This window comes from Chamaea fasciata, unplaced genomic scaffold (assembly GCF_029207755.1).
Source record: "Chamaea fasciata isolate MVZ Bird 193981 ecotype frontalis unplaced genomic scaffold, bChaFas1.0.hap1 SCAF_371, whole genome shotgun sequence".
NCBI classification, from domain to species: domain Eukaryota; kingdom Metazoa; phylum Chordata; class Aves; order Passeriformes; family Sylviidae; genus Chamaea; species Chamaea fasciata.
This window is the reverse complement of record NW_027094456.1, coordinates 43,675-58,289: the sequence shown is the minus strand read 5'-3', so window position 1 is coordinate 58,289 and position 14,615 is coordinate 43,675. Positions and strand designations below refer to the sequence as shown.

Sequence of the window (14,615 nt, the reverse complement as noted above, 5' to 3'; positions counted from 1 at the left end):
TTTTTGGTGTTTTTTGGGGGGCTTTATTTGTGGTTTCGGGGGTCTCAGAGCTGCAGGAACTCGGCCACGAAGAGCAGCAGCACCTGGGCCAGATCCTGCACGGTCGGGGGGTGCAGGTTGTCCTCGGTGTCCCCCGGCGTGTGCCACACCCGCGGGAACGGCGTGGGGATCACGTGCAGCACCGCCACGCCTGCGGGGACACGGGGACACTGGGGACACTGGGGGGACACTGGGGACACTGGGGGGACACTGGGGGGACACTGGGGGGACAGCGGGGACACTGGGGGGACAGTGGGGACACTGGGGGGACACTGGGGACATTGGGGGGACACTGGGGGGACACTGGGGGGACACTGGGGGGGGGACACCTGCGGGGACAGCAGGGACATTGGGGACATCAGGGGGACATGGGAGGGACACCGGGGGGGCTCACGGAGGAGCCCAGGGGACAGTCTGGGGACAGTTTGGGGACAGTCACCTCGCTGCAGGAAGGGCACGTGATCGTCCTCCACCGGCCCGGGGGCGGGGCTCAGGCGGAACATGGGCGGGGCCGCGGGCGGCGCGTGCAGCAGCCCCAGACGGCGCAGGCGCTGCTCTGCAGGGGGGACACGGGGACATCAGGGACACGGGGGACATCGGGGACATTGGGGACATCGGGGACATTGGGGACATGGGGGGACAGCGGGGACATCAGGGACACGGGGGGACATCGGGGACATTGGGGACACGGGGGGACATCGGGGACACGGGGGCACATGGGGGGACATGGGGGACACCTGCGGGGACACTGGGGACATCGAGGACATTGGGGACACACTGAGGACGTGGGGGACATCACGGAAGACACACCAGGGACATGGGGGACACCGCCACACACCCCCCCCCCCCCGCGGTTCTTGTCCCACCTCCCGATGCCGCCGCCCCTCGGTCCCCACTGTCCCCTCCCCTCACTGTCCCCTCCCCTCACTGTCCCCGTCCCTCCAGCGCGTCCCCAGCCCTGTCCCCGTGTCCCCATGTCCCCCCGTCGTCCCCCCGGTGTCCCCGTGTCGCACCGATGGCGGCCAGGCGCAGGAACCAGCCCTGTCCCCGTGTCCCCCGCCCTGTCCCCGCCCTGTCCCCGTGTCCCGGTGTCCCCCCGGTGTCCCCGTGTCGCACCGATGGCGGCCAGGCGCAGGAACCATCGGTGGCTCTGGGGGAAGTGACTGTGGATGGCGGGGCCGGGGCCGCCCAGCAGGTCCAGCAGCACCAGCAGGCTCTGGGGACACAGGGGACACGTGGGGACATGTGGGGACACCGGGGGACACGTGGGGACATGTGGGGACACCGGGGGACACGTGGGGACACAGCCATGGGGACAGGGACACGGGGACAATGCCCCCCCCGTGTCACTGACCATGGCGGTGACCTCTGACCCCAGTGTCACTGTCCCATGTCACTGACCATGGCGGTGACCTCTGACCCCGCGGGGTGTCCCCGGGCCGCCATCTTGGCCGCCAGGTGCCGCGCCCCGTACAGGGAGTCGGTGGCGCTCCAGTCCCCAAAGGCCTCCTCCCCGTCCAGGAACAGCAACTGCAGCGTCACCGCGGGCGCCTGCGGGGACACACCTGGTCACACACCTGGGCACACCTGGGAACATCTGGGCACACCTGACATACACCTGTGATACACCCGGGGACACCTGGGCACAAGTGACACACCTGCCAACACGTGACATACACCTGGGGATACCTGGGCACACCTGGGGACACCTGGGCACACCTGGCACACACCTGTGGGGTGTCCAGGCAGGGCCCAGGTCCCCCAGGTGTCCCTGAGGCGTCCCCACCCCCCACCCGTTCCCTGCAGTGCCTCAGGTGTGTGTCCAGCACCACCACCAGCTGCCCCCAGGTGTCCCCCAGGTGTCCCCACCCCTCACCTGTGCCCCCTGGTGCACGTCCAGGGCCACTGCCACCTCCAGCAGGAGGGCACAGGTGCCCCCCAGACACCCCCCAGGTGCCCTCTGGCATGCCCCAGGTGTCCCCCAGGTGTCCCCCCCCCTCACCTGCCCCGCCCGCTCCCTCAGGTGCGTGTCCAGCGCCGCCGCCACCTCCAGCAGGAGCGCGCAGGGCACGGCGGCGTCGGTGGCGCCCACGAAGGGCGGCCCAGGTGTCCCAGGTGTCCCAGGTGGCCCCGGCAGCACCTTGGTGTCCAGGTGACAGGCCAGCGCCAGCCGCCGCGCCCCCAGCGGCGCCGCCGTGGCCACCACGCTGCTGAAGGTCACCTGGCCGCGGGGCGTGGCCGCCGTGAAGGTGTCCAGCTCCAGGTGCCACGGGGCGCCCAGGGAGCGCAGGTGGGACAGCACGTGCTGGGGGGGGGGGGACACAGGTGGGGACATCGATCGGGGGGACACGGGGGGGGTCTGGGGGGATTTGGAGGTCTCAGGTGTATTTGGGGGTCCCGGGGGGTCTCAGGTGTATTTTGGGGATCCCGGGGGGGTCTCAGGTGTATTTGGGGGTCCCGGGGGGTCTCAGGTGTATTTTGGGGGTCCCGGGGGGGTCTCAGGTGTATTTTGGGCCCCCAGGAAGGTCTCAGGTGTATTTGGGGGTCCCGGGGGGTCTCAGGGGTATTTGGGGGTCTCCGGGGGGGTCTCAGGTGTATTTGGGGGTCCCGGGGGGGTCTCAGGTGTATTTGGGGGTCCCGGGGGGGTCTCAGGTGTATTTGGGGTTTCCAGGGGGGTCTCAGGTGTATTTTGGGGGTCTCTGGGGGGTCTCAGGTGTATTTTGGGCCCCCAGGAAGGTCTCAGGTGTATTTGGGGGTCCCGGGGGGTCTCAGGGGTATTTGGGGGTCTCCGGGGGGGTCTCAGGTGTATTTGGGGGTCCCGGGGGGGTCTCAGGTGTATTTGGGGGTCCCGGGGGGGTCTCAGGTGTATTTGGGGTTTCCAGGGGGGTCTCAGGTGTATTTTGGGGGTCTCTGGGGGGTCTCAGGTGTATTTTGGACCCCCAGGAAGGTCTCAGGTGTATTTGGGGGTCCCGGGGGGGTCTCAGGTGTATTTTGGGGGTCTCTGGGGGGTCTCAGGTGTATTTTGGGCCCCCAGGAAGGTCTCAGGTGTATTTTGGGGGTCCCGGGGGGGTCTCAGGTGTATTTGGGGTTCCCAGGGGGGTCTCAGGTGTATTTTGGGGGTCCCGGGGGGGTCTCAGGTGTATTTGGGGTTCCCAGGGGGGTCTCAGGTGTATTTTGGGGTCCCGGGGGGTCTCAGGTGTATTTGGGGGTCCCGGGGGGTCTCACCTGCCGGGCCGCGCGGCTGCCGGGCCCCCCCGGGACCCTCTCGTGCAGGAGGGGTCTCAGGAGGGACCCCCAGAGCCGGGCGGGGTCCAGGTGCGCCAGGAGGGTCCGCAGGGCAGCGTCCGAGGGGGGGCCGGGGGCGGCCTGGGGGGCGCGGGGGGGGCGTGTCAGGGGCCCGAGAGGTTTGGGGGGGTCCGGGGGGGTTTGGGGGTCCCGATGGAGTTTGGGGGGGTATCGGAGACATTAGGGGGGTCCTGGAGCCATTTTTGGGGTTCCCAGAGCCATTTTTGGGGGTCCCGGAGCCATTTTTGGGGTTCCCAGAGCCATTTTTGGGGTCCCAGAGCCATTTCGGGGGTACCGGAGCCATTTTTGGGGTTCCCGGAGCCATTTTTGGGGGTCCCGGAGCCAGTTTTGGGGTTCCCGGAGCGGTTTTGGGGTTCCCGGAGCGGTTTTGGGGTTCCCGGAGCGGTTTTGGGGTCCCCCCGGGGGTTTCGGGGTCCCCAGGACCCCCCGGCATCCTCTGACCCCGCCCCAGCGCGGAGCCCGAGGGCCCAGCGGCTGCCGGGGGTCCCGGTGGGTCCCGAAAGGTTTTGGGGGGGCTCCCGTTCCCCCCCCCCCGTTAGTCGCTCACCGCGCGGCCGGTTCCGCTCTCCCCGCCGGGCCAGGCCAGGAACAGGACGGCGGCGGCGGCCAGCAGCGCCAGCAGCGCCAGCAGCGGCCGCGGCGGGCGCGGGGAGCGCGGCAGGAGCCCCCGCAGGCGGCCCGGGCCCGGTACCGGCAGCGGCCCCGGCACCGGGCCCGGACTCGAACCCGCGGCCCGCGAGCGGCGGGACCCGGCCGGGACCTGGCGCATGGCGGGGCGGGGCCGGAGCGGGGCGGGGCCGGAGCGGGCCAATCGCTGCCGAGGGGCGGGGCCGGGAGGGGGCGAGGCCGCGCGGGGTGACGAAGGGAGCGGGGATTGGGCGGTGGGCGGGGATGGAGCGGGAGGCCACGCCCACGCGGGAGACAAGGGACGGGCGCGAGAACGCGGGGGACACGGGGGGACAGAGAGGGGACACACAGGGGGACACCGGGACACAGGGACACAGGGGGACACCGGGACACAGAGGGGACACCGGGACACAGGGACACAGGGGGACACGGGGGGACACACAGGGGGACACCGGGACACAGGGGGACACCGGGACACAGGGACACAGGGGGACACGGGGGGACACACAGGGGGACACAGGGACACAGGGGGACACGGGGGGACACAGAGAAGGGACACACAGGGGACACACAGGGGGACACCGGGACACAGGGACACAGGGGGACACGGGGGGACACAGAGAAGGGACACACAGGGGACACACAGGGGGACACCGGGACACAGGGACACAGGGGGACACGGGGGGACACAGAGAGACACGGGGGGACACACAGAAGGGACACACAGGGGGACACAGAGAGACACGGGGGGACAGAGAGGGGACACACAGGGGGACACCGGGACACGGGGGGACACAGAGAGACACGGGGGGACACAGAGAAGGGACACACAGGGGGACACCGGGACACAGGGACACAGGGGGACACGGGGGGACACACAGGGGGACACCGGGACACAGAGGGGACACCGGGACACAGAGGGGACACAGAGGGACATGGGGGGACACAGAGAGACACGGGGGGACACAGAGAAGGGACACACAGGGGGACACCGGGACACGGGGGGACACAGAGAGACACGGGGGGACACAGAGAAGGGACACACAGGGGGACACCGGGACACAGGGGGACACGGGGGGACACACAGGGGGACACCGGGACACAGGGACACAGGGGGACACGGGGGGACACACAGGGGGACACCGGGACACAGAGGGGACACCGGGACACAGAGGGGACACAGAGGGACATGGGGGGACACAGAGAGGGAACACACAGGGGGACACAGGGGGACACACAGGGGGACAGCGGGACACAGAGGGGACACAGGCACACGGCGGGACACAGAGGGGACACAGGGACACGGCGGGGACAGAGGGACACGGGGGGACAGAGAGGGGACACACAGGGGGGACACAGAGGGTTCACACAGGGACACCGGGACACAGAGGGGACACACAGGGACACGGGGGAGACACGGGGGGGACACGGGGACACAGGGACACGGGGACACACAGGGACACCGGGACACAGGGACACGGGAGGGACACGGGGACACAGGGGGGGCACAGAGGGACATGGGGGGACAGAGGGACATGGGAGGACCTAACAGGGACACACAGGGGGTGGCCACACCATCCTCCTCGCAACTGCCACCCCCTCGGGTGTCAGCGTGTGATGTCACCACCTCCGGGACAGGTGACCTCAGCTGGGGACAGCACCGGGGACAGCCCGTGGGGCTCGTGTCACCTGCTCTGGGCCCGCCGCCCCGCCCAGTGCCACCAGCCCTGCTGTGGGGCTGTCACCTGGGCAGGGTTGTCACCGTTCCGAGGGACACCCTGGCCTGTGGGGCCAGCCCCTTCCCTGGGGACACCTCCCTGGAGGGGAATGTCACCTTCTGAGGGACATCGTCCTTCCAGGGCCCAGTTGGGGACATCGCCATTGGGTTGTCCCCACTGTCCTCCGTGGGGACACCACCCTGCAGGGAATGTCACCCTCCTCGGGGCCACCACTGGATTGTCCCCACTGTCCTCCGTGGGGACACCACCCTGCAGGGCACGTCACCCTCCTCGGGGCCACCATTGGGTTGTCCCCACTGTCCTCCGTGGGGACACCACCCTGCAGGGAACGTCACCCTCCTCGGGGCCACCAGCGCGGTGACGTCCCCGCCCCCGCGGCCACTCCCGGGCGCGTCCACCCCATCCCCGCCCGTCCCCTCCACGCTTCCACGCTCGGCCTTTCCGTTCCTTTGTTCTCTTTTTTTTTTCTCTTCCATCCTTCCGCGGCCCTTCCCGCCCCTCCCCCGAGCCGTCCGTGCGTCCGTGCGTCCGTCCATCCGTGTGTCCGTGCGTCCGTCCCTCACCTGCCGTCCTCCCTGCGGCCCTGGGCCGGGTGCACCCAGTTGTTGTCGTGCAGGCCGGTCCGGCAGCCCGGCGCGTCCCGGTCCGGCCGGCGGCAGCACATCCAGTAGGAGCGGCCGTAGGGCAGGTCGTGGTGGTAGGGCTTGGGGTGCCAGCGGCACAGCGACACGTCCCCCCGCTCGTAGCGCTTCTTGCACTGCTTGCAGGGGTCGTCCCGGTACAGGGGGTCCCGGTTCCACCGCGAGTCCGTGGCCTGCACGCCGAACGTCTCGATGATGGACTTGAAGTAGTGGCACGAGCACTTGAGGGCGGCCAGCGCCTGCGTGGGCAGGTAGCTGAAGATCTTCACCATGACGTGCTCGGGCAGCAGCAGCATGTACTGCCGCGGCTCCAGCAGCCGCTGGATCTTGAATCGGATCTCCAGGAAGTCGTGGGAAACGTGACGGTACAAGCGGCACAGCGCCGGGTCACCGGGAGCCTCGCGGCCCGCCGCAGCCGCCGCCGTTACCGCCGCTGCCGCCGGCTCCTCGTGGCGCCCCGGCAGCAGGAAGAGCTGCCCCGGTGGCGGCGGCTCGTCCGGCAGCCGCACCGTCTCCTCCGTCACCTGCTTGGCGCTGTCCTTGCCGAAAAACACGCACTGGTCCACCACGCCCGTCACCACCACGTCCACGTGGAAACCGGACGCGCAGTCCCGCGGCGACGCCGTTGCCGTCACGCCCTCGGCGGAGGCCCCGGGAGGCTCCGCCGCCGCCGCCGCCGCCTCGTCCGAGCCGTCCTTGTCGCCCGGTTTGGCGGCCAGCAGCAGCCCCACGCCGGCCCGCGCCGGGCTCACCAGCCGGTACAGGTCGCAGGTGATCTGGTCCTTGGCGCCCAGCGCCCGGGGCCGCTCGGGGCCGGCGCCGGTGGCCGCGGTGGCGGCGGTGGCGGCGCGGGGCTCGCGGCCGCTGGAGATGCGGAAGGCGATGCGCACCTCGCCGGGCCCCGCCGTGGCGGCGGCGGCTCCCGGGGCGCACTCGGCGGCGGCGGCGGCGGCGCCTCCCCGGCACAGCCCGTTGGGCCGGGCCCCGGCGCGCTCCCGGTGCTGCTGCTGCGACTCGAACTGCGCCACGGCCGCCGCCACCCGCCGGCACTCGGGGCCGCCCGGAGCCTCCAGCAGCACCAGCGGGGCCGGGGCGCCGCAGGGCCGGGGCAGGCTCTGCAGGGCCAGCGCCGCCCGCCGCTCCACCAGCGCCACCATCTCCGCCACGGACAGCAGGTCCGGCGCGTCGCCGCCGCCGTCGGTGTCGGCGGGGGTGTCCTTAGCAGTGTCCTTCGGGCCGGTGTCGCCGGAGCTGGCGGCCCAGGGCGCGGCTTTGGGGTCGTGGCAGCAGCGCCGGCGCCGCTTGGCCTTGGAGCTGTCGCTGCCCCAGTTGCCTTTGACCTTCATGGTGCTGGCGCGGCCGCCCCCGGTGCCGCCGCCGCCGGTGCCGCCGCCGCACTGGTGCGCCACGAAGAAAGCCACCTTCTCCTTGGTGTTGCCGGGTTTGATCACGTACCAGGTGTCCAGCAGCACCCGCCCGTCCTCGGCCGCGGCCGCCGGCGGCGGGCCGGGCTCGGGGGGCTCGGGCGGGGTGTTCTCCGAGGGGCGGCAGCCGCCCAGGGGCTTGCGGGGGGCCGCGGGAGCGGCGGCGGGGGCGCATGGCTTGTTCTGCGAGAAGGTGCCGAAGGGGCGCGGGCACCACAGCTGCAGCTGCGGGAAGGCGCTGGGCTCCATCAGCGCCGCCGCATGGCACGGCCACGCCGCCGGGGCCGCCCGGGCCTGCGGAGAGACGGCGGGTGACGGCGGGGACGCGCGGGGACACCCGCGCCGGGGACACCCGGGGGGGACACGCGGGGACATCGCGGGGCCGCGCCCGCGTCCCACGCGCGCCGCCGCCCAGCCCCGCCCACCCCCGCGCCCCGCCCCTCTTCGCGCCCCGCCCCGCCCCGCGCGGCGGCGGCCACGCCCCGCCCCGCCCGTTTAACGCCTCCCTCCCGCGCGCGCCGGACCGGCGGCCAATCAGCGCGCGGCGTTCGGGCCGTGCCCATATATGGACGGCGGCGCGCGGCGCGGCGGGAGGCGTGTCCCGAGCGACGGGCGGGGCGTGGAGGGGGCGGGGCACGGCGGCCCCGCCCGGCCCGCGCCGCCGGTCCCGGTCCCGCGTGGGCCCGGGGGGGGCCCGGGGGGGAACCGGCGCCGGTGCCCGGCGGGGGGGACGCGTTACGGGGCCCGGCCCCTCCGCGCCGCGGCCGCGGGGACGTCACCGGACCCACCCGGCGCCCCCCCGCGCGGCGGCTGAGCGGCCCCGTCCCCCCCCCCGCGCCGGGGCTCGGTGTCGCACCGGGATCCCCCCCCCCGAGCCCCCGCCGTGCCCTCCGTTAGGCCCCGTGGCCGCTCTCAGCCACCGAGCCGCGGGCCCGGCCGCTCCCCGGGGGTCGTCCCGCGACGCTCCGCGCCCACGCCCCTCCCCCTCCCGCGCCGGCCGGGCCCCACCCGGTGCCGCCGCCCCTCCCCCGCTCACCGGGCAGTGCCGGGCGCGGCCGCTCCGCCTCTCCGGCCGCTTCCGGGGTGCCCCGCCGCGCCTGCGCCCGTGCCCGCCGCGCCCCGCGCCTGCGCCGCGCGGCGCCTCACGGGAGCCGTAGTTCGCTCCCGCCGTGCCGCTCGGCGCCGCGCCGCGGGGCGTGCTGGGAGTCGTAGTTGCCCCCGCCCGCAATGACCTCGCATCACCCCTGGGTGTCATGTGGTTGGTTTATTTTTAGGGTACAAACCTGGGGACCCGCCCCCCCCCGGTGTCCCCAAGGTGTCAGAGGCCCCCAGGCCCCCCCTAACACCCAAATTCACCCAGAACCGCCCCCCGCACCCCAAACTCTTGGAGACCCGCCCTCCCACACCCACAGGTGCCCCCCAGCACCCGCAGGTGTCCCCCCCAGACCCCACAGGTGTCCCCCAGACCCCACAGGTGCCCCCCAGCACCCCCAAGTGCCCCCCCAGGTGCCCCCCCAGGTGCCCCCCTCCCCTCAGCAGCCGCTCTCGGCCACCGGGCGCTGCCCCCGCCGGGAGTGACCCCTCGGGGGGGCCCTGGGGGGGCCGGGCACGCCCAGGCGACACCGCTGCCACCCCCGGCGGACCTCAGCCTGCACCTGCGGGAGGGCGGGCATGTCGCGACACGGCGCCACACCGTGGCGCCGTGTCGCGACAGCGCGCCCGGCCGGTGACGCACCTCCTTGTTGGTGAAGCAGTAGAGGACGCTGACCACCAGGCCCTGGGCGGGGAGGGGGGGACACGGGGACACCTTGGGGGGGCTCCTGGGGCTTCCATTGCCCCCCGAATCAACCCCAATAAAGCCCCGCTGCACTGTCCCCGTGTGCCCCCCGATGTCCCCACCTGGCCCGGGTGTCCCCCCGTTGTCCCCGCTGTCGCCGTGTGCCCTCACCTGCGCCGAGGTGAGCAGCAGGTGCAGGCAGAGCCGCGCCAGCCTCAGGCCGCCGCCGCCCTCGCCCTCCCCGGCCAGGGCGAAAATCACCTCGTGCACCCCCAGGAGCGGGATCAGCGTCAGCGTGGAGCGCGCCAGCCTGGGGACACGGGGACACGGCGGGGACACGGCTGGGACACGCCTGCGGACACCCAGGGACAGCCCCGGGCACGGGCACACACCTGGGAGGACACTTGGGGACACACCTGGGGATACCCAGGGACACCCCCGGGCACGGGGAAACCCTTAGGGACACGCCCAGGGAGATTTGGGGACACCCCCGGGCACAGGGACACACATGGGGACACGGGGACACCGCGGGGACACTGCTGGGACAGCCCCGGGCACAGGGACACACATGGGGACACGGGGACACCGCGGGGACACTGCTGGGACAGCCCCGGGCACGGGGACACCCTTAGGGACACGCCCAGGGAGATCTGGTGACAAGCCCGGTCATGGGGTCACACCTGGGAACACACCCAGGGATGGGGCAGCCCTTGGGCACCAGGTGTCCCCACCTGCCCCAGGTGTCCCCGTGTCCCTCCCCATGTCCCCAGCCGTGCCGGGTGTCCCCGTGTCCCCCCAGGTGTCCCCCACCTGCCCCAGGTGTCCCCGTGTCCCCACCTGAGGCGCGTGTCCCCGCGGGACACCTGGTGCGCGCGCACCTTGGCCACCAGGATCCGCACGATCCGCACGAACACCACGAAGTTCACCTGGGCGGCGAGGTGACACCTGAGGTGACACCTGCGGTGACACCCCGGGGACACTGCCACCCCCCCCCGCCCCCGCGATGTCACCCACCGCGACGGCGACCAGGATGGGACAGCGGATCACCCACCACACCGCCACCTTCTCATTGCGCTCCCAGCACCTGCGGGGCCCCGCCCCTGTCACCTGTGTCCCCTCGGGGGGGGGGGACAGGGGCGGGGACAGCGCGGGGACAGGTGCGCTCACCCCTCGTTCTCGTACAGGTACCTCAGCACCACCCAGGGCACCACGAAGAGCACGGGGACACCTGGGGAGGGGACGCGCACCTGGTTAGGGGGGACACAGAGGCACGGGAGGGGACACGGGCGACACGGGGGGACAGGTGACAGCTGACAGGTGACACAGGTAACACAGTGATACACTGACATGGTGACGGTGACACAAGTGACACAGGTGTCACAGGTAACACAATAACACGGTAACACAGTGACGCACTGACACGGTGACACAGGTGAGACAGGTGACACACCCCAGCCCAGCAGCAGGAAGGCGGGCAGGCAGCGGCGGCCGGAGGTGGCGAGCAGGAGGCGCAGCAGGAACAGCCCCTCGCCCATGGCCCACGCGTAGTTGGCGCCCACGCAGTACTGGGCCACGCTCTGCGCCACGCGGCACGCGGGGCCCGCCTGCGGCGACACCGCTGTCCCCTCCCTCTGTCCCCTCCCGCTGTCCCCGACCCGCGGGAGGGCGACCCCGCGCGGCCACCGGCGGTGGGTGACAGCCAGCCCCGCGGGTGTCCCCTCCCTCCCATGGGTGTCCCCTCCCTCCCGAGAGTGTCCCCAGGCTGTGCCCAGGCTGTCCCCAGGGTGTCCCCTCCCTCCCATGGGTGTCCCCTCCCTCCCGAGAGTGTCCCCAGGCTGTGCCCAGGCTGTCCCCAGGGTGTCCCCTCCCTCCCATGGGTGTCCCCTCCCTCCCGTGGGTGTCCCCAGGTGTCCCCAGGCTGTTCCCTCCATTCCGCAGGTGTCCCTAGGTGTCCCCCGCTCCCGCGGGTGTCCCCAGGCTGTCCCCAGGGTGTCCCGCAGGTGTCCCCGCGCTGTCCCCGCGCCCACCTGCATGCCCAGCAGCTGCAGGGGATGGCCGTGTCGCTGTCCCCGGCGGTGGCCGTGCGGCAGCAGCGCGTCCCGGGTCAGGATGGCGGCGGCGCGGAGCGCGAAGGACACGAACAGGTTGGCGTGGATCAGGTTCCGCGTGCAGCGCAGGCGCCTGGGGACGGGGACACGGGGACACGGGGACACCCCCGGGGACATCCCTGGGTGACACTGCCGCGGGGGCAGCGCAGGCGCCTGGGGACAGGGACACGGGGACACCCCCGGGGGACACTGCCACGGGGGGTGACAGCACGTGGGGGCGACAGTGACAGCAGCCCCCCAGGTGTGACAGTGCCCCGGGTTTGACCAGCAGCCCCCCAGGTGTGACAGTGCCCCTGGTGTGACAGTGCCCCAGGTGTCACAGCAGCCCCCCAGGTGTGATCAGCCCCCAGGTGTGACAGTGCCCCAGGTGTGACCAGCAGCCCCCCAGGTGTGATCAGCCCCCAGGTGTGGCAGTGCCCCAGGTGTGACCAGCAGCCCCCCAGGTGTGATCAGCCCCCAGGTGTGGCAGTGCCCCAGGTGTGACCAGCAGCCCCCCAGGTGTGATCAGCCCCCAGGTGTGGCAGTGCCCCAGGTGTGCCCGTACCTGAGCAGCAGCAGCAGCAGCAGCGCCACCACCAGCGCGACAAGGGACAGCGAATATCCCACGGTGTAGAGGAGGCGAAACTGCTCCAGCAGCCAGGCCTGGCGCTGCGGGGACACGGGGACAGGGACAGGGACAGAGGACACGGGGACGGGGGGGACGGGGGACACGGGGGACAGGGACACGGGGACAGGGACACGGGACAAGGGACACGGGGACACGGGGTCAGACACACGGGGCAGGGACAGGGACAAGGGACACGGGGACACGGGGACAGGGATAGGGACACGGGACAGGGACACGGGGACAGGGGACAGGGACAAGGGGCACGGGGACAGGGGGACACGGGAGCACAGGGGGACACAAGGACAAGGGGGAAAGGGGGACACGGGGACATGGCACAGCATGGGGACAGCAAGGGACACCGGGCACGGCAGGGGACACGACACGGCACGGGGGACACGGGGGGGGGGGGGGGGTGACACATGTGCCAGCACGGCGCGACGCCGCGGAGCGCCACACGGTGTCACACGGAGCGCGCGGTGTGACACACGCGGGGCACAGCACGACACGGGGCGCCGTGTGACAGCGAGCACAGTGTGACACACGCGGGGCGCAGTGTGACACGGAGCTCGACACAGGGACGGGCGCGTGGCGCCTGCCGGCGTGGTGGCACCCCGCGGTGTCGCCGCACTGTGTCCCCGCGCTGTTCCCCGCCGTGTCCCCGCATTGACCCATGGCTGACCCCGCCGTGTCCCCTCTCTGTCCCTGCACTGTCCCCTCTCTGTCCCCTCTCTGTCCCTGCACTGTCCCCTCTCTGTCCCCTCGCTGTCCCCCTCTGTCCCTCCTCTACTCCCGCCGTGTCCTTGCGCTGTCCCCTCTCTGTCCCCTCTCTGTCCCCTCGCTGTCCCTGCACTGTCCCCTCTCTGTCCCCTCTCTGTCCCTCCTCTACTCCTGCCGCGTCCCTGCGTCGTCCGCGCCGTGTCCCCTCACTGTCCCCTGGCTGTCCCCCACCTGCAGCGGCTGCACCTGCGCCAGGTCCTCGCACTGGGTGTTGTCCTGCCAGGTCCTGCCGCTGTCGTCTGTCACCCAGCGCCCGTCGGGGCCGCAGCGCCGCGCCACCACGCCGCCCTGCACTGTGACAGCGCTGTCACCCGCTGTCCCCGCGGCGGGGACATCCCCGGGTCACCGCCGCTGTCCCCGCGTTACCTCGGTGGTACCAGGGCAGGTACCAGGGGCAGGGGACAGTGGCCGTGCTGTTGGGGACGGCGTCACCCCAGCACGCGTACAGGTCGAAGCTGCGGTTGCAGACGGGCCCTGGGGGGTCACAGGGGGGTCAGGGGGTGTCCCCGCGGTGTCCCCCGCGGTGTCCCCCGCGGTGTCCCCGAGGCTCACCTGAGGAGGGCGGGGCCAGGCGCAGGTGCAGCTCGCAGGCCTGGCGGTACTGGCGCCACGCGGCCACGGTGGCCTGGGCGGAGCGCTCCTGGGGGGACAGTGGGGACAGTGGGGACAGCGGGGACAGCGGGGGGACACCGGGGGACATCGAGGGGGTCTCACCTCTGCTCCAGGCGGGGCGGCGGTCGCTGCCTGCTGGCCCATGGTGTCCCCTGGGGGTTCCCGAGTGTCCCCTGGAGGGTCCCGAGTGTCCCCTGGAGGGTCCCGGCTGTCGCGCGGGTTGCGGTGTCGCTGTCCCCAGCCCGTGTCACCGCTGCCGGCTCCGCGCGTGGCTTTGTCACCCTCGGGTGGCACCGGCGCGAGCTGGGACCGCCCCCGGGAGGGGCGGGGGGGGCTCGGGAGGAGCCTCGATGTCGCCAAGAGGGGTCACAGTGTCACCGGGGGGGTCACGGTGTCACCCGCGGGGGTCTCAGTACCACTTATGAGGGTCCCGGTGTCACCCAGGTGTGTCCCAGCGTCCTCATGGGTGTCCCGGGGTCCCACAGGTGTCCCCCACCTGTACCCCAGGGTCCCCCGCAAGTGTCCCAGTGTCCCCCAGTGTCCCCCAGGTGTGCCCAAATGTCTCTCACGTGTCCCCTAGTGTCCCCCGATGTCCCACAGTGTGTCCCCAATGTCCCCACAGGTGTCCCAGTGTCCCCCCAGGTGTGTCCCAGTGTCCCCCCAGGTGTGTCCCAGTGTCCCCCAGAGTCCCACGGTGCCCCTCAGGTGTGACCCCACAGGTGTCCCAGTGTCCCCCAGTGTCCCTCAGCACCCCGACCCGCGTGGGCGTGTCCCGAAGCGAAGGGGGCGTGTCCCAAGGGAAAGGGGGCGTGTCCCCACCGGAGGTCGCTCGCCTCCACCAGGGGGCGCCCCACGAGGAGGGAGGGGGGCGCGTCCAAACCCCCGTGCGGAGGGGGCGTGTCCAGTGCCCGCCCCCTCACGTGCGCGCGCGTGTCCCCGGGCGATGACGTCATCGCGG

The 14,615-nt window shown here is 72.1% G+C and overlaps 3 protein-coding genes across 4 annotated transcripts; all 3 read right to left on the bottom strand.

Annotated features, from left to right (window-relative positions):
• Nucleotide 1: 1 nt before the first annotated feature.
• On the bottom strand, nt 2-4,114 carry QPCTL (glutaminyl-peptide cyclotransferase like). Of its 2 annotated transcripts, XM_066208599.1 has the most exons (7): nt 3,893-4,114; nt 3,265-3,405; nt 2,042-2,344; nt 1,441-1,590; nt 1,156-1,255; nt 479-595; nt 2-190 (listed from the first exon to the last, which is right to left on the bottom strand). In XM_066208599.1, exons 1-7 carry the CDS (start codon nt 4,112-4,114, stop codon nt 45-47), a joined length of 1,179 nt encoding a protein of 392 aa, XP_066064696.1. In that variant the 3' UTR covers nt 2-44. The 2 variants fall into 2 exon arrangements, with proteins under 2 accessions (XP_066064696.1, XP_066064697.1); XM_066208600.1 differs by lacking the exon at nt 479-595.
• Nucleotides 4,115-5,707: 1,593 nt separating this feature from the next.
• FBXO46 (F-box protein 46) lies at nt 5,708-8,882 on the bottom strand. The gene is made up of 2 exons (XM_066208598.1): nt 8,813-8,882; nt 5,708-8,070 (listed from the first exon to the last, which is right to left on the bottom strand). Exon 2 carries the CDS (start codon nt 8,023-8,025, stop codon nt 6,271-6,273), a length of 1,755 nt encoding a protein of 584 aa, XP_066064695.1. The 5' UTR covers nt 8,026-8,070; nt 8,813-8,882; the 3' UTR covers nt 5,708-6,270.
• A 418-nt stretch (nt 8,883-9,300) lies between these two features.
• On the bottom strand, nt 9,301-14,610 carry LOC136305347 (gastric inhibitory polypeptide receptor-like). Its single transcript, XM_066208601.1, is given in 14 exon segments — nt 9,301-9,431; nt 9,512-9,553; nt 9,725-9,863; nt 10,391-10,479; nt 10,568-10,637; nt 10,721-10,781; nt 11,004-11,157; nt 11,581-11,734; nt 12,206-12,309; nt 13,217-13,393; nt 13,395-13,519; nt 13,598-13,685; nt 13,760-14,003; nt 14,477-14,610. Coding segments are annotated over 14 exon segments (1,704 nt in total). The 3' UTR covers nt 9,301-9,308.
• Nucleotides 14,611-14,615: the final 5 nt, after the last annotated feature.

Bases quoted from the DNA above. Each gene is read 5' to 3' on its own strand.
- QPCTL (XM_066208599.1), bottom strand. From the start codon at position 4,114: ATGCGCCAGGTCCCGGCCGGGTCCCGCCGCTCGCGGGCCGCGGGTTCG. The intron at 3,406-3,892 runs GTGAGCGACTAA...CGCGCCCCCCAG, and splicing joins AGAGCGGAACCGGCCGCGCG to GCCGCCCCCGGCCCCCCCTC. The intron at 1,256-1,440 runs GTCAGTGACATG...CTGTGTCCCCAG, and splicing joins GGTCAGAGGTCACCGCCATG to AGCCTGCTGGTGCTGCTGGA.
- FBXO46 (XM_066208598.1), bottom strand. From the start codon at position 8,025: ATGGAGCCCAGCGCCTTCCCGCAGCTGCAGCTGTGGTGCCCGCGCCCC.